Here is a 22,511-nt window from a genome sequence, read left to right on the forward strand (position 1 = left end):
TCTTGCCGAGCTACCTAGGTTTCCTGCGGGCATTTTTGAGTAATTTCTGAACATGAGTACACTGTAAATGGACATTTATGGATATATATGGCATATTATTGAAAAAAAAAAAATGTACTGTGTAACATGTCCTATCACTGTCATCTGATGAAGATTTTCAAAAGGTTAGTGAGCGATTTATTTTTTAATCCTGCTTTTATAATTTTATATTTTCTGGGACAAAATGGCTGCCGCTTGTCTTTGTTTCGGTGGTGGTCTAATATAAATGTGTGGTGTGTTTTCGCCGTAAAACATTTTAAAAATCTGACATGCTGGGTAGATGAACAAGGTGTTTATCTTTCATTTGAGCTATTGGACTTAATAATGTGTGGAGGTTAAATATTTTTAAGAATATTTTTGCGTTCCATGCGCCACCGTTTGAGCTGAAGGGGGGGAGGGTGTTCCTACAGAGGAACTCCTTGCAGAATATTATCTGAGAGATATAAGAAAGATCAGGAAAAATGTTTTTTTTTTTAAATATTTATTCAAGCCCTTATTTTTGGCACTAAACAGTCTCCATATACTGTAGGTGGATGTGGTGGATTAAGACACATCCAATGCTAAAAAACAGATATTTCTAGCTTAAACTGACAGGTATTTGTGAGGATTTGTTTATTATGCTAATTCAATTCCTGCTGGGGTGTGGACCTTAGGGGGTTACAGATGCAGCCCAGGATCTTAGGCACGACACATTTGTAACACATTGTACGATTTGTATTCGAAACATATGCGAAATTGCAAAAAAAATACATTGTATTTAAAAAAACATTTATGACGTAATATATCATACAGAATAGATGTAGTACACAATTGGATGACGTACTATAGTGTACAAAAAACAGGGACCTGTTTTGCCTCCAGCACCACTTTCAAAACTACTGGCTGAAATTATACTAACGTTCCAGATATCACTTTAATGGTTGGTATTCCATTAATGTTTGAGCTTTACAGTACTAAACACTTTCAGCAGGATCTACACTTTCAACCATTCCTCAGAAACAATGAGCACTGCCTAGTTAACATCCTATGGGAGTCATAGCAGACCTGTGGACACGAGCCTACCAGACGAGCTAAATCACTTCTATGCTCTCTTCGAGGCAAGCAACACTGAGGCATGCATGAGAGCATCAACTGTTCAAGGTGACTGTGTGATCACGCTCTCCGTAGCCGACGTGAGTAAGACCTTTAAACAGGTCAACATACACAAGGCTGCGTGGCCAGACGGATTACCAGGACACGTGCTCCGGGCATGTGCTGACCAACTGGCAGGTGTCTTCACTGACATTTTCAACATGTCCCTGATTAAGTCTGTAATACCAACATGTTTCAAGCAGACCACCATAGTCCCTGTGCCCAAGAACACAAAGGCAACCTACGTAAATGACTACAGACCCGTAGCACTCACGTCTGTAGCCATGAAGTGCTTTGAAAGGTTGGTAATGGCTCACATAAACACCATTATCCCAGAAACCCTAGACCCCACTCCATTTTGCATACCGCCCAAACAGATCCACAGATGATGCAATCTCTATTGCACTCCACACTGCCCTTTCCCACCTGGACAAAAGGAACACTTATGTGAGAATGCTATTCATTGACAACAGCACAGCGTTCAACACCATAGTACCCTCAAAGCTAATCACTAAGCTAATGATCCTGGGACTAAACACATCCCTCTGTGACTGGTTCCTGGACTTCCTGACGGACCTCCCCCAGGTGGTAGGGTAGGTAGCAACACATCTGCCACGCTAATCCTCAACACTGGAGCTCCCCAGGGGTGCGTGCTCAGTCTCCTCCTTTACTCACCTCCTGTACTGCATGGCCAGGCACGACTCCAACACCATCATTAAGTTTGCAGATGACACAAGAGTGGTAGGCCTGATCACCGACAATGACGAGACAGGATATAGGGAGGAAGTCAGAGACCTGGCTGGGTGGTGCCAGAAAAACAACCTATCCCTCAACGTAACCAAGACTAAGGAGATTATTGTGGACTACAAGGAAAGGAGGACCGAGAACTCCCCCATTCTCATCGATGGGGCTGTAGTAGAGCAGGCTGAGAGCTTCAAGTTCCTTGGTGTCCACATCAACAACAAACTAGAATGGTCCAAACACATCAAGACAGTTGTGAAGAGGGCACGACAAAGCCTTTTCCCCTCAGGAAACTAAAAAGATTTGGCATGGGTCCTGAGATCCTCAAAAGGTTCTACAGCTGCAACATCGAGAGCATCACTGCCCGGTATGGCAACTGATCGGCCTCTGACCGCAAGGCACTACAGAGGGTAGTACGTACGGCCCAGTACATCACTGGGGCTAAGCTGCCTTCCATCCAGGACCTCTACACCAGGTGGTGTCAGAGGAAGGCCCTAAAAATTGTCAAAGACCCCAGCCACCCCAGTCATAGACTGTTCTCTCTACTACAGCATGGCAAGCGGTACCGGAGTGCCAAGTCTAGGACAAAAAGGCTTCTCAACAGTTTTTACCCCCAAGCCATGAGACTCCTGAACAGGTAATCAAATGGCTACCAGGACAATTTGCATTGTGTGCCTCCCCAACCCCTTTTTTTACACTGCTGCTCTACTCTGTTTATCATATATGCATAGTCACTTTAACTATACATTCATGTACGTTCTACTTCAATTGGGCCGACCAACCAGTGCTCCCGCACAGTGGCTAACCAGGCTATCTGCATTGTGTCCCACCCACCACCCGCCCACCCCTCTTTTACTCTGCTGCTACTCTCCGTTCATCATATATGCATAATCACTTTAACCATATCTACATGTACATACTACCTCAATCAGCCTGACTAACCGGTGTCTGTATGTAGCCTCGCTACTTTTATAGCCTCGCTACTGTATATAGCCTGTCTTTTTACTGTTGTTTTATTTCTTTACCTACCTATTGTTCACCTAATACCTTTTTGGCACTATTGTTTGGAGCCTGTAAGTAAGCATTTCACTGTAAGGTGTGTATTCTGCGCACGTGACAAATAAACTTTGAATTGATTTGACAAAGTTTGAGATTGTGCAACAGGGGAGCACTGGGGAAATGGGCTGCTTTTCTGCTTCGCCAGTTGAGTCCGGCTGAACCTTGTGACTCAATTCCCGGGAAAATCTCCAACCTGTTTCTAGACCAGAACCATTGACACATTCCTGCCTCTTCAAATGCCTCTGGCAACAGTGATATAGTGTGCAACCTTTTATTTGTACAGAAAATTGTGCAGTTATTTCATGACTTTTTGACCGGGTGTTCTTCATGATGTAAAGTTACACAAGTTTGTGGAATATAGAAATGCTGGGTCTTATTTAGCAGACAAATATATTTGCGTATCTGAACCAATGGACATACATTGTGGTATGGTAATATTGAGGTGTAAGATTGGAAACAAGCTTTATCCCCATTTGTCACCAGAATTAGAGAAGCCCTGTCTGATCAGCTTGCATACTGGCCAACCAACCATCTCATTTGTTTATGAAAATATGAATAATAGTGAGGAACAGAGATGGAGAGATGATAGTAGCTTCTAGACATCCAGTGTTATTGGCTTGCTGTCAGTGCTCACTCAATGCTGCTGAAACATTAATTAACTGTCAAGTTGTTTGAGGTATGCAAGGCTCCCATCTTCTGAAGGGCCAATTGAGAGGAAAAACTGCTTCATTTGGAGTTCGCTGAGAGCCTAACACTATGTGACTGACGACAGCGCAGACATGCATATTAAAGATGGAGTAAGTGGGTTGTGGATTCAGGCTGGTATTGACTGTCACCACTCCAGTCACAATACCAGGACATCAAGGAAGAGCAATGGCTGTGAACTAATATAAGCTAAATGTGTTGACGTTCTACCGTAGAACATGACAGCTCAAGGCTTACAGAAACCACATACCCACTTGGCGCACACTGGTTGAATCAACGTTGTTTCCACGTCATTTCAATGAAATTATGTTGGTCCAATGTGGAATAGACATTGAATTGATGTCTGTGCCCAGTAGGTACAGTACGGCCAGGAAGTGGTGCGATGCAGAATGTGAAAGAGTGTAATTGTTTAAAGGCTATTTCCAACCCATCTCCTAGAGACATTATTGACCCATCTTGGCCTGTAATACTGATAATAGTTTAGCCTTTAACCATCCATAAGGTTTCCATCAGAGAGGACCTAAGTGCCGCTGTAGTGAAGGTTAACATTTAATGCATGGAAAACTCCATACGCAGAGGTCCATGGCAGCGCACACAGATTGTCGTTATGCTTTCGAGTCGTGTGCTCTGCTCTGTGAGACAGGCGGTGTTGTGTCAAGGCTGGATGGAAAACAGACAAAGAGGAGAAAGACACGCTTGGCTGCCTCCGACAGGCCTTTTTTCATTTCCACCATGTGTCTGATGTCTGTCACAAGGATGACACAGAGGATCTCTGAGTAGAATGAGAACCAGTGTCATCTCTTTGCTAAGTGATTGGCACAGGTGGCATGCTCTCCATCTGCACACCTCAATCTTCCACTGTGGGTTCCCCATTTAGGGACGCAGGGTCAACCCCTCACAAAACAAAAGGCTCACTCAGACGTACTGTAAGTACTGCCTGAACAAACAATGGGCAGGTAGTTTACCTCAACCTATGTACATCACGTGCCATTGATATACGACTGTACATTTTACAGTGGACTTTCTACAGTGGACAATGAAGCAACATTAGTAGCCTATTCTGAGTCACAGTGTAACTCCCAGGACAGTTATAAAAGGAGGTGTTACTCCAGTTCCCTCTCTCTCACCCTCTCCATACAGGGCTTCTGTTAAGTCATCTCTCCACCACCATCCCTCTTGCGGGCCGGTCTGACAGCCGCACAAAGGCCTCGAACCCTGCCAGTCATCATCATTACAGGCCTGCTTGCAAACTCGGCAGCCCCTAATGGTTCCAAATTAGCCCTTTACTGTGGTCGCGCAAAGGATTTCTCACGAGCCGGTCAGCGGCTCGGATTGATCGCTCCTCTTTAATTACCAGCTGGCTCGTTGAAATCCTTTCTCTTTCTCCACTTTTTTCTGGGAGAGTATAATGCAATCTCACACCACACACTTCCACACACATACAAACACACACACTGTTCAATAGTTTCTCAACTAGGTTGGAGAGCAAAAAACATCCTCTTGTTGTCTGAGATAGGGAGTGGAAGAGATATTCTGTGAGTTTTCTTTAAAGGAGTAGATCAACCAAGAGAAGATTAGTTATGTAGTATGTGTTCTTGTCTTACTTGTCTCAAACTGTTAGTTTCCCTGTTTTTCCTCCCAGCTCACGAGGAGGGATTTCAAGCATGTATTAACATTTTACCTCTAAATGTACTTTTTCTCACCTTTAATGATTATCTGGAGGGTTATTGTGTGCCTGTCTGTCACTTTTTCGTGGCCATCAGACCAGTTAATTTCACATATTTATGCTCCAAGCAACATTTTTCAGGGAGTGAGACTATTAGAAGTGTTTTGAGGGGGCACACAGTCTTTCTTACATTAGCCCAGCCCTCCGCCTCAGATAAGAGATTCCATTGAAGTTCATTAAAGGAGCACTGGAGTTTAATGGAATTGCATCGCCCCTTCCTGAGAGAGATAACACCAGGGGTTGTTTCATGTTTTTGCCCAATCCAGAGCTCAGAGCCATGTTTTACTGCAAAACTCAGAGCAGGCTCGGGAGAGGAAGTCAGGTCCGATTGATTGTGTTTTAGGGAGATCATTTACTTTTAGTGTATAATCAAAAATATCTATAAATGAGACTGAGGCATACAGTATGGATTTGTAATTAAGAAAACAGTGTGGGCCAGTAAGTCTGTCATGATCAGGGCTTGTCTGAATAAACCTTGAGTATAAACCTGCCCTGTGTTCAGAAAGACATTTCAATACCTCAGAACCTCTGGGATTAGCCTGGTCTGAGAAAACACCTTGATGGCGCCAGTCTATTACCATTGGGGCTCTGCTAATGGTGGACAATCTGAGTCATAAACAGCCAGACCCAGGCTGGGGAACATTCTCCATGCAGCATGTAGTCCTATACACAGCCATCCAGGAGCAGGAGATTTGGTTGAAAAGGCAATTTGGAGGTGAGTGAATGAGACGGGTAACCTCAGAAGGAGCTCTGAGATGGGGGAATGGGGAAGGAAGGGGGGACTGGAAATGCAGCGTGCACAGTGCTGTGCTTCTGCCGAGGTGTCTGGAACAAAAATGGGTTGGCTTGCCTGGTCGGTTTTGGCGGAATGCTCGCACCAGCAGCCTGTCACCCCAATGCGACGGCGCCGTGGCAGCTTGCAGAGGTTGTGATCGATATATCACAAAAGAGAAGGGCGAAAATAACTATCCATCGTAGGTGGAAGACAAGAGACATATGTGGCTCACTGGCCCAAAACACAGGCCTATTCAATTGCTGTCACCGTACACCTGTTTGTAGGCCACAAGATTCTGGCTCAAACAGACTGTCTCTATCTCTCCCTCTCTGGTAATACCATCTGTGTTAGTTTTACTTTCTTTTTTTTAATTTTAAGATGTGTGCATGAATAATGCCTATCCAAAGTATCACAGTGGACCCTATCCTTATGAGACGACAGATGATCAGGGACTAATGTGAGTCAAGGTTTGACTGTGTGTGTGTGTGTGTTTGTGTGTGTGTGTGTGTGTGTGAGCGTGCGTGTGTTTGTGAGCGTGCGTGTGTGGGTGCTGACCCACACAGGGAGAGTGAAGAGAGGGATGGGAGGTTTTCTGGAGACATGGGAGGAGTGGTGAGATGCCAGACTTGTCAGCAGCGTGCAGAGACAGCTTCGTCACAGAGCAGCGATTTGCAGGTCCAAAGCTGCTCTTCACAGATTGAGAGGGCACTAACATGTTTGTGTGTATTTGTGTGTGTGTGTGTTTATTTGTGAGTAGCTATGTTGCTGTCATTTTGCATGAAATGTAAAAGCAGGCCCGTGTTAAATGTTATGGAAATGCTTTGTTCCTTGCAGTGTGTCAATCAATCGCTCACCTCCTCCAGTTCTAGATTTGTTTCAGTCAATAATCATTTTTGTTACGATAATTTATTACTGAACATATATGTAATTTAAAAAGTACCCTTGCCTATTAAAACTCACTCAAACCCCAAAACATACCCTACCTGCAATCTGTTGGTATTAACATAGAGTCATTGATATTATAGATGGTCTAACTTTGTCTTAGATCTCAGACAAGTCAGTAATGTACTTTAATGTAAATCAGGGTAGTGTGAGCAGAATAATGTAAACGGTAGAGACATATTTCTAACAAAATTACTGCTGATCAGGGGTTCTTATCTGGCCCTACTTGAGCGACGATGCTTGGCTAGATCCAAATTGACTTTTGTGAGAGATAAATTAGTTACATACAGAACACTAGTACACTTAAACTGATAAATGAGGTGTTTCAACATTTCCTTTCAGGACTTTGCAATTTTGTCATGCACAGTCCTGTAGCATCATTCAGAGATATAGAGAAAGGGAGAAAGAGAGAGCTGGGATTAAAAACAGTTTCATGAATTAGTTGGAGAGGTAAAAGTGGTGGCAATAGAAATACTGCTATCGTCGTGACTGCTACTGGAAGCCAATCAACTTGCATTCTCGCCCTTGTGCTTCTTCAGAAAGGCATTCACTTTGTGTCCCTTCTGTTTTCACACAGTGCATCTACTTTGAAATGCTTTATTCAGTAAAGCATAAGTGGGATTCAGTGGGTTGAACTACAGGAGACATGGGGACAAATACTGCTTCATGTTTGTGTCTTGTTATCAAAACACAATGCTCCTCATGAAGTTGCCCTTCGGTTCAGTGTCGAGATTTCAAAACAGTTCCTTGAGTGAGGCAAAACATTTGAAGGACACATTTTCATTAAAATGTTGAGCTTTTATTTCCTTTGTCTATCACTGTTTTAAAGTTATCCTTCATAAAATAGAAATTGCAATGTAATAGAATAAACATATGACTGAACCTTTTTAAAGTTTAATATTGAGGCCCTTCAGTAGAGAGACACATCACTAAGATATCATGCTAGGAAGACCCTGCGGTGCAGAGCAGCATTGTTTAGTCCAACACTATTGGAGAAATCTAGTGAATGACCTACACTGTGTTTTAAAGTCAAATAAGTCACCGGCTCACTCCCATGACTGGATAAGTACATTTTTCTGAGGACAAAGAAATGACAGGATGATGAGGTGGATTCTAAGGTAAAAATAACAAAGGGTCACGCTGAACAGACACTCAATCATTTCACCACAGGATGAAAAACTAGACATAAGAAAAGAGCTGGGCTCCAAGCAGTATCAGGAGGACACTGGGAAGCCAACTATCTGTGCACAGTTAGATATAACTTGATTTTCTCCTTCCAACGTCATGCTGCGAGGCACACCATGACCCCTGGCACTGTGCAAGGCTGGACCAGCCATAGAATAATAATCAACAAGCTTTCATGGAAAATGTCATTTTTGCCTCTGAAAAAAAATATTTTCAAAGGCAAGTCAGAACTCAACATAGCTGATTGCCCTTCCTTGTCTTTGGCTGCTCCAAAGAGACATTTTTAGCAATTTGGAAGGAAGTGTTTTATCAGATCTCAAGTCTTGCTCTCTTGCAATTAAAAGTTAATAATCAGAGTGCCGCTGGACTCTCTCTAAAGTGACAAACAAGGGTAGAAGACTGTCTGGAAAATTACAGCTCTAAGACCTGCTATTTACCGTTATTAATTCCATGCCAAGGAAACTTGATCTTCCCATAGCAGTGTGACTGTAATTAATAATTAGCTTGACAGCAAATGAAAACTGAGGACAGATCTAGCTCTGGTATTTTCTTTGGAATTAATCTGCAGCAAAGTAAATATTTCCTAATGAGCAATATCAAAACATAATTTCCCAGAGAATACTTATGAATGTATTTGGGCCTTGTGGCATTACTTTGTATCACTTGAATATAGTTTTCATCTTGGACTGCAACACATGTAGTAATCAGACAGGACTACGACCTTGCATTAACGAGCAAGACCAAACGAGGAACGGGAAGGAACAATAAAGGAAAACATAAGCGATTGATGAGGACTGAAGGTTCATTAGAAGACCTGTCGGTGGATGAATGTCAATGAGCTCTCTAAATGTCACAGTAGAGTCAACAGCAGACCTCATCACTCAATGTAGGCCTACTCTGAAAACAGCAGCAATAACTCTTTCTCCATCGCTAAATGGTAAATGTTGCACATTTTTCTTACAAAAGACTACCTGGCCTCACACGTCTGTTTAAAGGTAGAGACCTTCTTCCAGAGAGCCCAGGCCTCCCCTTTGCTCCTACCCCAGACCAAGGTGAACACATTGATGCATAGGATTGGCTGCCTGCTACCTTGCTGCAGAGGATATAATTAGACGGAGGACTAACCTCAGACCATAACCCCTAGATCAGACGACCCTTTCATTCTTCTATGGGGTTTCCCCCATACTGAATTTATTTTATAAGCTTACATTTTGCTCCAAATGCTACTCACATAAGACACTCCAAACTCACCAACACATTGTTTTACTAATGTGGAGACAGGAGAAGGGTCAGGTTAGAGACTGTATCTCATTGGCTTAAATGCATAGCAAAATTGGATTTAACTTTTTGCCCCATTGAGTCGTGCTAGGTATTTCAAGGATAATAAATTAACATATTGACACAGTACCATTCTTATGGGAGAAAATCGAGCGACAAAAAAACACTCAAAATCTGCGTCTTTTATCTGTAAATATCAAAGTCATAAAGAAAACAGTTCCCTTTGATATAGAACACAGTAGGGCTGGGACAAATATATGACTGATGAGAGAGAGAAGGGGAATGTTTTTAGATTTATTTGACAGTCAGGTAGGAGAGAAGGGAGACTGTTCCACTCTGTGACGGACCGTCGCTGTCTTCTGAGTCGATAGACACACTCTGTCACCACTGGCGGGTAATTGACAGCTTAGAGTTTGCAGTGACATGGGGTTTGCATATATTTATTCCATTACCTTGCATGTGTGCCTGCCTGGGGGCCCTCCTTCGCAATGTATTCAGGAGTCAGCCAGCTAGGCAGGGGATTAAACAAACATCTTATGGCGGGGCTTATGAGAAAGGATGATACGTGTTTCACCCTCAAATAGCCAAAGAGGAATAGAGACAATTGGCTCCCCTCGTTTATTGATGATTAATCATTTTAATGGAGCTTGTACAGACAAGCCCTTTCCTCTAAGTAGCCAGCTTTACCTTGTTAGATAATGTGACTACACCTCAACAGGGCTGGGTTAGAAACGTATCAACTGTTGCAGTAGTGTACTGTGAAGGAAAAGGATGCTTTAGTTCAACTTTAAATGTTTAGCAAGCCCCAAGCAACACTATCATCAAGAGTCAATTAATAACATCCAACTGAGAGAAACCACAAATAAATCGAAGGTATGGCAATGCATCCTAAATGATTTGTGTCTCATACCCGTCTCCTCTCCTTGAGGCCTTGATCAAACGACTTAGCTGCTGTGAACGGCGAGGTTGGAGGGAAATAAACTTAACTTTGGGGGAAGGGGAGGGGAGGAAGGGGAATCTGCGTATAGCTGCTTTGACTCTGCAAAGAACTCGTCATTATTAATTAATATCTATTTGCAGGGGGCGCGGCAGAGTGAGAGACGTTGGTCCTCAATTTGTCTTCCCTCTCTCCTTTCTCTGGCTGCCTCCACCCCTACAGATCATTAGTTTCACTTTTCATTAGCGGAGATCAATAAAGCGAATCAGTCTCTCGTGGCGAGGACACTCAGCATCACGGACCTCCCACTTTCCCTCCTCCTCTCCCCTCAGTTCTTCTCCGTTGTTCTCTGGCTCTATCATTGACTCCAGCTTCCCTTCATATTACCCATCATCCTCCACAGCAGAAGGGTATACAGCGTAGAGGGCAGAGAGAGTGGGAGAGAGCCTACAGAGCTATAGAGAAGAGTGAGCAGTGATTTTACAAATGCTGCCCAATATGGCAGAACTGGCAACACTGAATGATAACCCAATAAAGTTTAATTAAGAACCAGTAACCTCTCAGGCTTAATAATGAAGATGGCTGGGTTTGTAGAAGGAAATTAAAGTAAAAACATTAGGGACTGGCGATGTTAAGAGATGCTGTACTGTTTCCATTAGCTGCAGCATTATCTTGATAGTTCCTGTTATGCTGATAAAAAGCTGTGGCTTTTCTAACCCTTTTCATGATCATTGATTCAGTGCACAGATTTAGTGGATTTTGAAAGTGTTGAGGGATGGGAGGAGCACTACAGATATGACATTGTGGTTGGTTTGAGGTGGCTACTAAGTCACTGCCTGCATCCATTGCCATTTTATCTGTGCACATACTTCAAATTGTGTCTATGCATGTATGTGTAGTGTGCATTTGTGTGTAAACCTAATCCTCACTTACCCAGTACAGTGAGTCGGGCAGGACGGGACCGCATGGCTGCCTGGATTGCCTGGCACTCAAAGACAGCGTCATCCATCAGCTCCACACGTTGGATCCGAAGGTGGTGTTCCCCTGTACTGTGGTCCCCAATCACTGTGTAACGAGGGTAGCCTGGAACAAAATGCAACATGTGCCCTGTCAGAACCTGGAGTCTGGTCTTTCAACCTATATCAGCACCATTCAATCCAACCTTTTTTTTTAAGATAGGAGATATCAAAGCATGGTACAAACAATGCCAGAATGCAGGCAATCACAAATGAGTGAAGGATCAGTGGTGCAATATTGATTGTTGACTGCTGTGTTACTGTACATTTTAGGTCATTTGAGATGGGCTTTTCTTTTTCCAATGAGATGAGACCTTAATATACCTGTCTCAGAATTATTAGTGTCACCAATGTGAAGCCAGATTTTTTCTTAAAAATTTGTAGACATTTTTAAACTGATTGAAAACATGAATTACGTAGATGACAATGATGATAGGGGTTGAGGAGGTTTCTGTATTTCGGAGAGCGAGTATGTTTTATTGCCATGGTGAAGACGCACGGCTAGATATTGAGATGTGTTTCAGCAGGGCAGTGGTGTGAGATTCAAAGTTTAATAATGCAGGAAGAGGGATGTATGTCCAGGAGTCCTGACCATTTTACAGTGCAGAGTAAAGTCGGATAGCTCTAAAACACAAAACAATAAGTGACAAAGGGATGTGTTTGATTGTGAAGCTTTATAGAAAATTGCACACGATTTCAATATGAATAACTTGAACAGCTCTCTAAAGGCTGAGTTCTGTGTAATTATTGGAGAAATGTGAATTGAAACGAGAATCTTTGCAAGTGAAATTCTCCAAAATGTTCAGTATTTCTTGGCAGTGATTGCTTTTTCCTCCTAAGGTTCTTCTGTAATTCACTGATGACAGAACCCGATAGAGTCGAGAGTTTTAAGCATAACCAGGCCAACAGTTAAACATTTTATCCAACGATGTAGTTTGTCAAACTGAACTTATACAACAGATGGTATTCAACTCTAACCCGCTACAATCTCTGCCAACCCCGCTGTTGAATCACTGCATTAAATGTCTGGATGAAAAATGTATTCCGTTGAATCTATCAATGAGTCATGTTCTCTTCAAAGATTTTCTGGTGCTTTAGTATAAAACACTGGGGATTTAAAGAGGTATGTTTTAGCACATGCCACCCAATATGAGTATAATAGACTAGGACTAATAGACTAGGAGATATAATGGCTTTTAAGTCCTTGAGTTTGGCTATGGAGACCACTGTGTTCCGAATGCCCAATTATCATCCATTGCTTTACTGGATCCCATTCACTTGCATAGACCATGAAGTGGCCCAAATTTTCTCATAGTGGGATGAGTTATAGCCGATTAAACCACTCTGCATTTCATCTTCCCACATAGCTTTGAAGCTTTAAGAGGGTGGGGGATGCAAGCAGGACGGATTTGTTCAGGCACTCACCTCCCCCCGTCGACGAAACATACATTACTATGATAGTATATAGCATAAACATAGGAGCTACTTCCTGCGGCTATGAGAGTATATAGCATAAACATAGAACGCAGGAGCAGTGTACAATGAGGTACCAAACAAAGACATGGGGTGGGCTATGTGAGCTCTGAGTGGTTTCTATGTTTATAAGATTGCCAGATTCTCAGATAGAGAGTGCTCTCTCCTGCCCACATCCCGCTTGCAGTTATGGGTCTTATTATTCACATTGATACATACGCTTCCATACAGGGCCAGAAGAAGGTCAAAAAGGTTACACATCCCTCTAATATAGTGTTGATATAACTGAGCAGTATTCGCTTAATAACATTAATGACCATTGATCTTGAGTTCCATGCTGTTGTTGATTATGCAGCCAGTGGGTCAATGGCTTCGTTGAACTATTTATTAGAGATAAAGCACAGTTTGACTGATGTCTTTCTCTGAAGTTGAATGAGACTCCATTCCTGAAATACATGCTTTGAATGAAGGTCATTCCTTCAAATACGAGAACCTGCTTAAGCACAATGCACTGGTGTGACCCTGTGTAAGCTCAGGAGACATGAGAAATTATTTCTCCACAACAGCAGGCCTTGTAAATGGTATGACCTTGAGGTGACCCCATCTGCCTTATATCCAGTGCAGGAGCTTATGTACTAAATATTTACTGTAGGCATATTGTGTTGTACAGTACGACAGCATTCCACTGAGTTTCCTTGTTCATGTACATTAACAAATGCCCCAGTCAATTCACTCCTCTTGCCCTCTAGCAGATTGAACATAAGATGTGCTGCTGTAATACAATAAAGCTTGCTAACTGAGAGTAAATTAAAAAATACCTTAGCGTAAGTCTCGTTTAATGGCATTTAAATGCCTTTTCAATAGACATTGGTGGATTTTGTCCTGTGGCATAACTGGGTTACACTTAGAGCATGCAAAAACACTGCTTTATTCTATGTGAGGAAATTTCAGGGACGTCACTGTTGTATAACTCACATTGATCTCAATGAATCTCAAAGACAAGGTGAGTTAACTAAAGCAAACAATGTAAAATAGCCCCATTAAGGGTAATGAATCCATCAGGACAGAAATGGATTTGTCTTTATGGTGGATCAATGGCAGAGGAAGGGACGATGAATTGAGCCAGGGGGATAGTTATTTACACTGTTCAGGAAGAACACGTCTCACACTGACACCCCCAGGGACGGAAATAGGGTAGGTTGATGTTGGGAAATGGATGACCAATGTTTAATTTGCTGTCGGGTGACCAGCCAGAGGAGCACGTTTGTCAGGTAGCTTCCAATGACTCTACACCTCTGTCTAGAATGTTAAGAGCAATATCTGGAACATTCTAAGACTTCGGTTTTCAATCATTCCATTTTTGCCCTCCAAAAAAGTGCACACCAGTGGGCACTCTCTGTGGACTGCTTGGAGATATATTCATGCCATTCATGCATATTCATGCCATTCATTTGGTGCAGCTTTGGGCCGGTGCATCTCTCTCTTTAATTAGAATAGAAGACGCTACACAAAGAGAAGGAGCAGGAAGCGATAGGAATCATCTTCTTTGTCCTCTGATTTATCAGACTGAATAGTGAAAGATTTCTCTCATTTTAATCACTGTTCCCCTGAATTGAAACAGGCCCAGACAGAGCGAGCTACTGCTAACGCAGCTCCTTCTATGAATAGCAGAGTGGTTCCTATATTGAAATGCTCGGCACAATATTAGACGCCTCACACTTTTATGTATACAGCTGCTTTCCTTGTGTATATAGCCGTGTATATGCCATCATTCTTTATGGCTGACTGTAGTATTGCTTGTTGACGTAGGCAGAGACGATTAAAAGAGCAGCTGTGGTACACTTTATTTCAAAAAGTGACATTCATCTTAATACACTGCTCTAAGACCCTGTCTGTGCTTTCTAATAAAGATATCTTTCGTCCATGATAACCTTCTCCAACGCGATGTATCTCATCGACTCATGCTGTATGGAGAGGAGCATTCATATTCAGTCCATCTCTGAGCGTCCTGGCCCGGCCATTGATCCGCATACAGAGTGAAGTGTTGGTTTATAGGGGTAGAGACACGATGAGGTCAGTCCACAGCCTCCCTCCACAGCCTCTCGCCCATGACCGTTAAACTGTTGATGATGTGCCGTTAAGAGTTGCTCTCACCCTCTCTCTCTCTTCTCGTTAGCATAAGTCCTTCTCCCTATTCTCCCTCTCTTCCCTCTCCTCTCGGCCACTTCAAAACTGTTTGGCCATTGTTTACTGCCTTCCCCAGCCTCCCAGGGGCCTGATAAGGGCCACACTGAGGAATGGAACGCATTTATTGGGACACCTTCGTCAACTGAGGTTTAATTAAGGAGTTCTATCGGTGACAAGGCAGGTACACTAGAGCAGTCACTGAAGACCAGAGGTTAGGAGGCCGCACATCTCTAGTGGAATACATATTTAATCGTCCAGATCAAAAGAGGCCCCCGCTTTTAAAGGGCCCCAGTTGGGTTTCTTGTCATGACTTGAATGGCAAGTACCCTGAGAGACAGGTTAGAGATCCCTCAGTGATAGAGGAAGAGAGGTGTGAAAGGAACTTGGACATTTTCAGACTTACTCCCTGTAAAAGGCCATAGAATGTCTTGGAATCCCAAGGATCCCATTTCTAAAGACAATCGGGGGGATAAATTATATATTTATAAATAATGCAGATTGTTCAAGCTATAGGAATTTACCTTCCCAAGATTTAGTTAAAGATTGTAAATGTCTACTTGGAAGAATAGATAGTCGTCACGTCTCATGAATATGGATCAGGCGCCAGCGTCAAGTGGAGAAACTGCAGGCTACTAAAATGACAGTGCAGCAGTAAGTGGTACTCCAAATTAAACAATTAAGGTAATAATACAAAAGCCACAATGTTATTTGGATTGTGAGTTACTCTTCAAAAGCCCATTTACTCGCTAAAAGTACTTGAAATGTGACCCCTGGCTATATTGATTTCACATTCAGTGTTGATTTAGGGGCTTCTTTGCCCACCACAAACTATTATTCAATTAGTTTTATCTTTCTATTAGATAGTAATGAGGTCTTGTGAATACAACTGTCTGGGGTATTTCTGTAACGGAATTCTTCTTCCTCCTCTGACGAGGACTATGACATGTCGGACCAATGCGCAGCATCGTAGGTGTTCATGATGATTTATTTTACTGAACACTGAAAATACAAAATAACAACGTGAAAGTAAACGAAAACCGAAACAGTCCTGTAAGGTGCTTAAAACACTAAAACAGAAAATAATCTTCCACAAAACACAGGTGGGAAAAGGCTACCTAAGTATGATTCTCAATCAGAGACAACGAACGACACCTGCCTCTGATTGAGAACCATACCAGGCCAAACACATAAACACGACATAGAAAAAAGAACATAGACTAACAAAGGAACTAAGGTCAGAACGTGACAGTACCCCCCCAAAGGTGCGGACTCCGGCCACAAAACCTGAACCTATAGGGGAGGATCTGGGTGGGCGTCTGTCCGCGGTGGCGGATCTGGCGCGGGACGTGGACCCCACTCCACCACAGTCTTTGCCCGCTCCTTACCCGCCTCCGTGGCACCTTTAGAGCGGCCACCCTCGCCTCCGACCTTGGACTAGGGACCCTAGCAGCGGGCCCCGAATGGACGGGAGATTCCGGCAGCACCGGACAGATGGGAGATTCTGGCAGCACCGGACAGGCGGGAGACTCCAGCAGCGCCGGCGTGGAGGGCGACTCCGACAGTGCCGGAGTGACGGAGCTGCCAGCTCCTGCCTGATGGGCGGCTCTGACAGCTCCTGACTGACGCGCGGCACTGGCAGCTCCTGACTGACGGGCAGCTCTGGCAGCGGTTGACTGACGGGCGGCTCTGGCAACTCCTGACTGACGGGCGGCTCTGCCAGCTCAGGACAGACGGGCGGCTCTGTCAGCTCAGGACAGACGGGCGGCTCTGGCAGCTCAGGACAGACGGGCGGACCTGGAGGGAGGCTGGGGAAACCTAAAGGAGGCCTGGTGTTTAGAGGAGGCACCAGATGGACCGGGCTGTGGGGGAGCACTGGAGCCCTGGTGCGCAGCCTTGGCACCACTCCTCCCGGCTGGATCACCATTTTAACCCGGACCATCCAGAGTGCAGGCACAGGTTGAACCAGGTTGTGGGTGAGCACTGAAGAGCTGGTGCATACCACTCGCACCTCTCCCTTAGGCTCAATACCCTCAATAACACGGTGCCTGACCAGTACTGCGCATATTTCGGTAAGCACGAGGAGTGGGCTCAGGTATCCATCTTGACTCTGTCACACTCCCCGTGTGCCCCCCAAAACATTTTTTGGGGGCTGCCTCTCGTGCCTGTCGCCCTGCCGTGCTGCCTCCTCATATCGCCGCCGCTCAGCTTTCGCTGCCTCCATAAACACATAAACACAACATCGAAAAAAGAACATAGACTACCCACCCCAACTCACGCCCTGACCAAACTAAAACAAAGACATAACAAAGGAACTAAGGTCAGAACGTGACAATTTCAATGTATCTATTATTGGATACTAGGTATTTGGGGTGGAAAATGGAGTGTGGTAGTTAAATCTTGTGTCCCACTGTCACGCCGATATGTTTTAAACATTATGTTAGAGTTACAGAATCCAAGGGTTGCACCATTGGATTCGACAATGTCTTCTGCATTCACTGATATCAACCATTCATATGTTTGTTTAACGGGGGCTGAGTTAGAGTGGTGTTTGTGAGACAAGATCAGATCCGAAAGGGATCTGGGAGCGGATCTTCTCACAAAAACGTCTGTAGAGTCAGAATGGTTTGAGTTACGAACTATTATGCTGAAATTATCACGAATACATACAGTACCAGTTAAAAGTTTGGACATACCTACTCATTCCTGGGTCTTTCTTTATTTTTACTATTTTCTGCATTGTAGAATGATAATGAAGACATCAAAACTATGAAATAACACATATGGAATCATGTAGTAACCCAAAAAGTTTGAAACAAATCAAAATACATATATTTTCTGGATATTCTTCTATGTAGCCACCCTTAGCCTTATGACAGCTTGGCACACTCTTGGCATTCTCTAAACCAGCTTCATGAGATAGTACCCTGGAATGCATTTCTATTAGCAGGTGTGCCTCTTTCCTTCTTAATGCGTTTGAGCCAATCAGTTGTGCTTTGACAAGGTATGGGTGGTATACAGAGGATAGCTCTACTTGGTGAAGTCCATATTACGGCAAGAACAGCTCAAATAAGCAAAGAGAAGCGACAGTCAATCATTACTTTAACACATGAATGTCAGTCAATACAGAACATTTCAAGAACTTGGAAAGTTTCTTCAAGTGCAGTTGCAAAAACCATCAAGCGCTATAATGAAACTGGCTCTCATGAGGACCGCCACAGGAATGGAAGACCCAAAGTTACCTCTGCTGCAGAGGACAAGATCATTAGAGATAACTGCACCTCAGATTGCAGCCCAAATGAATGCTTCACAGAGCTAAAATAACAGACACATCTCAATATCAACTGTTCAGAGGAGACTGCGTAAATCACTACTAAATGACCCCAATAAGAAGAGGCTTGCTTGGGCCAAGAAACACAAGCAATGGACATTAGACCGGAGGAAATCTGTCCTTTGGTCTGATGTGTCCAAATTTGAGATTTTTGGTTCCAACCACCGTTTCTTTCTCAGATGCAGAGTAGGTGAACGGATGATCTCTGCATATGTGGTTCCCACTGTGAAGCAAAGGAAATGTGATGGTGTGGGGGTACTGATTTATTTAGGATTCAAGGCACACTGAACCAGCATTGCTACCACAGCATTCTGCAGCGATACGACATCCCATCAGGTTTGCACTTAGTGGGACTATCATTTGTTTTTCTACAGGAAAATGACCCAACACACCTCCAGGCTGTGTATGGACTATTTGACCAGGAAGGAGAGTGATGGAGTGCTGCATCAGATGACCTGGACTCCACAATCACCCGACTTCAACCCAATTGAGATGGTTTGGGATCTGTTGGACAGCAGAGTGAAGGAAAAGCAGCCAACAAGTGCTCAGCATATGTGGGTACTCCTTCAAGACAGTTGGAAAAGCATTCCTCATGAAGCTGGTTGAGAGAATGTCAAGTGTTTGCGAAGTTGTCATCAAGGCAAAGGGTGGCTACTTTGAAGAATCTCTAATTTAAAATATATTTTTCATTTGTTTAACTCTTTTTGGTTACCACATGATTTCATATGTGTTATTATATCGTTTTGATGTCTTCACTATTATTCTACATTGTAGAAAATTGTAAAAGTAAAGAAAAACCGTTGAATGAGTAGGTGTGTCAAAACTTTGAACTGGTACTGTACACAATCTATTTTGTTCTATGACACTCAGGGTTTCTTCTACATAGAGGTCATAAGAAATCCCAGGAAATATTATATCTAATACTGTAAGCTCACAGTTACTGTCACAAACTCCAAACTCCACACACTTGTTGGATATTCATTTCCCACTGAGAAAACAGTTTCTGTACTTGCAGCATTCTTATGAATTCATTTTTTATCAGGGTTTTGGTTATTTGTTTATTGACATTTCTAAAAACAAATATCATGAATGTAACTGTTTATGTCAAATTGTTTCATCTTGTACTTGTAGACCAATTTTGGGCTAAATATGAAGGCAGAGCAAGGAGATTAATGAAAGTAGTGAATTTCAGCTTGTTTTGCTGTGCTTACAATGAAGTTAACACCAGATGTAATGTAAAGTATTGTATTGTTATAGGATTGTGCTGTATGTTTGTTTACCTGCTGAGTGATATTTTTTACAGCGATGAGGAAGACGACTTAATTAACCTTTCAAAAGATTAAAAGCAGTCAAGTGAGAAATCGCACATTGACAAATACATGACAGTGTGTAAGTAATGTAAGTAGTTTTAACACATTGAAAAATGAATTAGAAATAGACACGTGACAGAAGGAGATTAAGAGAGTGACATATGGTTTGATAAATGTCTTTCCTTACCTGATAGGTCTCTGCCAACGCCCAGAGCCAGGCCATCTTTGATCCACAGAACAACACCATGGTAGCCAGGAATGGAGCAGGGCAGGGTGACGGGCTGGCCAGCCACCACCACCAGGTCCTGGGGCTGCTGGGAAAATGTGGCCTGGACACCTGGAGAAACACACAGAAAGATAGAGAGACGGTCAGAAACTATGATCCATAAGCCCTGGGTAACCAGTCCTCTAACACATTCAAAGACATCGCTTTCAAGTGTGGTGTGACAGACCCCATTATGGGTAGGGAGGGGGTGGTGGGGTGGACAGGGGGTACTAGAGGCACAGTGGGGGAATGGCACTTAGCGAGAGGTGTCACTGACATGCAGAGTGTTGATGAACGTGTTGAGGTTCTGATATCTTTGAAGCTATCTCCCTCTGAGTCCACCTAAACAGCAGCCCCCCTTCTCCTCCTTGACATGCTACCACACTGTAGCACAAAGGCCGTTGGGTAATTGGAAGGCATTGTGAGAGGAATAGCGGGGAGAGAAAAAGCCTTTTAAAGTCAGCCTGTCATCTGGGCTTTTGCCTGCCTGCGTCTCGCTGCCTCCATCTGAAGCCGGGGTTGGCTGAGATGTCAGCTTCTCCAGCACATTGTGTTTACCAGGAGCTAAAGCACGGTCTGCGGCTTACTTTAATGTAAAGACAGGCAATGCATCTTGGGATGGGGGGATAAGGCTGGAATCTCGACTGAGGTTAACAAGTGACACTTGTGGTCTCTCAGATCAATAAGATGGACTCTCGTTTGATTTCTCTCCTGCTTCCGTCTATTTCTTATATAGTGTTTTAGATTGTTGTGCAAAGCTTAAGGTGGCCTTGGCTACATTGTTTGTATTCTCTCCCTCTTATGTACACACACAAGCATCCCAAACACCCACACACACAAAGAGAAAATAATGAAGAGATATGTGCTTCCTCCCCTGATAATTCTGTTGCAATATCTCCAAGGGGAGTAAAAGTGGCAGATAGGAGAGGAAATGTAACGGATTGCAATAACAGCAATAACAGCATACATAGTAAATGATGTTGCTGTGTTTAATGCACCTCTTTCCACACAACATATTGGATTTGCTTACAATAATCCTGTTATTTTTATGTTTTGGGTTGTTGTTTTCCTATGTTCAGATAGTAATTACAGAGAAGAAACAGATTAGCTTTGTTTTACAACATTAGTACAATGCAGAGAGAGGGACAATAATATATTATAGAAATACAAACACAATGTCTTTAATTCCATGGAAGTATTACATTAGTAAACACATCCGTCATATCCAGTCCTCCGGCCGGTGAAATGTGAGTGATAGCTAGTTAAAAGGTAAGGACAAGTCTCCATATTGGTTCATACAAATTCTCCCCCACTGTATGCCATGTTCCTGCATGCACCCCCATTATTGAATCAAAATAAATGTACGGGATTCCTTAAGCATACTGTATATTGGACTATTCATCTTCGGGAATCCGACGGGCCTCTCCGGCATGTTTTTCTGTGAAGTTTTTGTTGTGTTGGCCTTGGGTATACTACCCAGAAAGCCTTGTTCTGACTCCCCTATGATAGGTTTATCTTGGCTGCATGCAGCGAACAAGTCAGCACTCAGACACAATGGTAGAAGAGACGGCAGCTTGGCGAAATCTCTTGGCATGTGTCAGAACAAGAGAACGCGAGAGAATTCACTTGTATTTTGTTCTCTATCCTCCCTGTCCAGATTGCTATTATCAACCACTTCAACCTGTGCTGTAATTGATTTAACGTCGGAGGTGTCTCCACCTTGGCAGCATTAATACCCCCATACCTTCTCCCCCTTTTAACCCGCTGCTCAAATCCCTTCTCCGCACCACGTAAAAATCCTTCTCATCATTGTAAGAAATTAGACAGATTAGGATGATTTTCTCAGAGGTTGTCATAGCCTCCCCTCTTGCGTCAGGTCTTCAACTCATCAGTAATTATTATTATTCACAGCCTAGGAAAATTATTTTAATTATCACTAACATCTAATTAAAATGGTAATAAAAAATAATACAATGCCAAAACAAATCCTGCCAAACAAACATGCTAACCTAAATATCCCCTTCTGGAGATACTCTGTTTAACAGACGCTAGGTTTCTATCCAATTGGCAACTGATTTTCAAGCAAATATTCTAAAATCCTCATAAAGAAAATATGCACACTAACACACAAATTATGGACAAATTCCAGCTGCATTAGGTGAATGGAAACTTTCATCAAACAGCATCGAAGCCCTTGTTAACTCCCCACATAAACCACCCCCTTAGTTGATGAAAGAGCCATTCTCCACAGACAGAAATAAGAGAGCACAGAAGTACAGACTCTCCTAGACCTTTACAGACGTAGGCGGGCTACAGGTGTCGGTGGAAAAGAGAGAGAAGGAGAGAGAAGCTTGGCGATTAAGAGATGCCCTCCCACAGAGAAAAATACAGTCCACCCGGTGTGGCCACTTGAC

At 43.2% G+C, this 22,511-nt stretch overlaps 1 protein-coding gene across 8 annotated transcripts in view; it reads right to left on the bottom strand.

The window, feature by feature from the left end:
- The window catches only part of LOC110503369 (kin of IRRE-like protein 3), a 214,011-nt gene that overhangs the window by 51,110 nt on the left and 140,390 nt on the right, over window positions 1-22,511 (bottom strand). For all 8 annotated transcript variants that reach the window (XR_005039335.1, XM_036961435.1, XM_036961433.1 and 5 more), the window contains exons 2-3: window positions 20,020-20,169; window positions 11,452-11,601 (exon numbers count right to left, since the gene is read on the bottom strand). Coding sequence is in view for 7 of the 8 variants with exons in the window: in XM_036961435.1 (XP_036817330.1) it covers window positions 11,452-11,601; window positions 20,020-20,169 (300 nt within the window). In the remaining variant the exon portion in view is untranslated. The remainder of the gene's footprint in view (window positions 1-11,451; window positions 11,602-20,019; window positions 20,170-22,511) is intronic.

The sequence above is a fragment of the Oncorhynchus mykiss genome, chromosome 24 (genome assembly GCF_013265735.2).
Source record: "Oncorhynchus mykiss isolate Arlee chromosome 24, USDA_OmykA_1.1, whole genome shotgun sequence".
Lineage (NCBI taxonomy): Eukaryota > Metazoa > Chordata > Actinopteri > Salmoniformes > Salmonidae > Oncorhynchus > Oncorhynchus mykiss.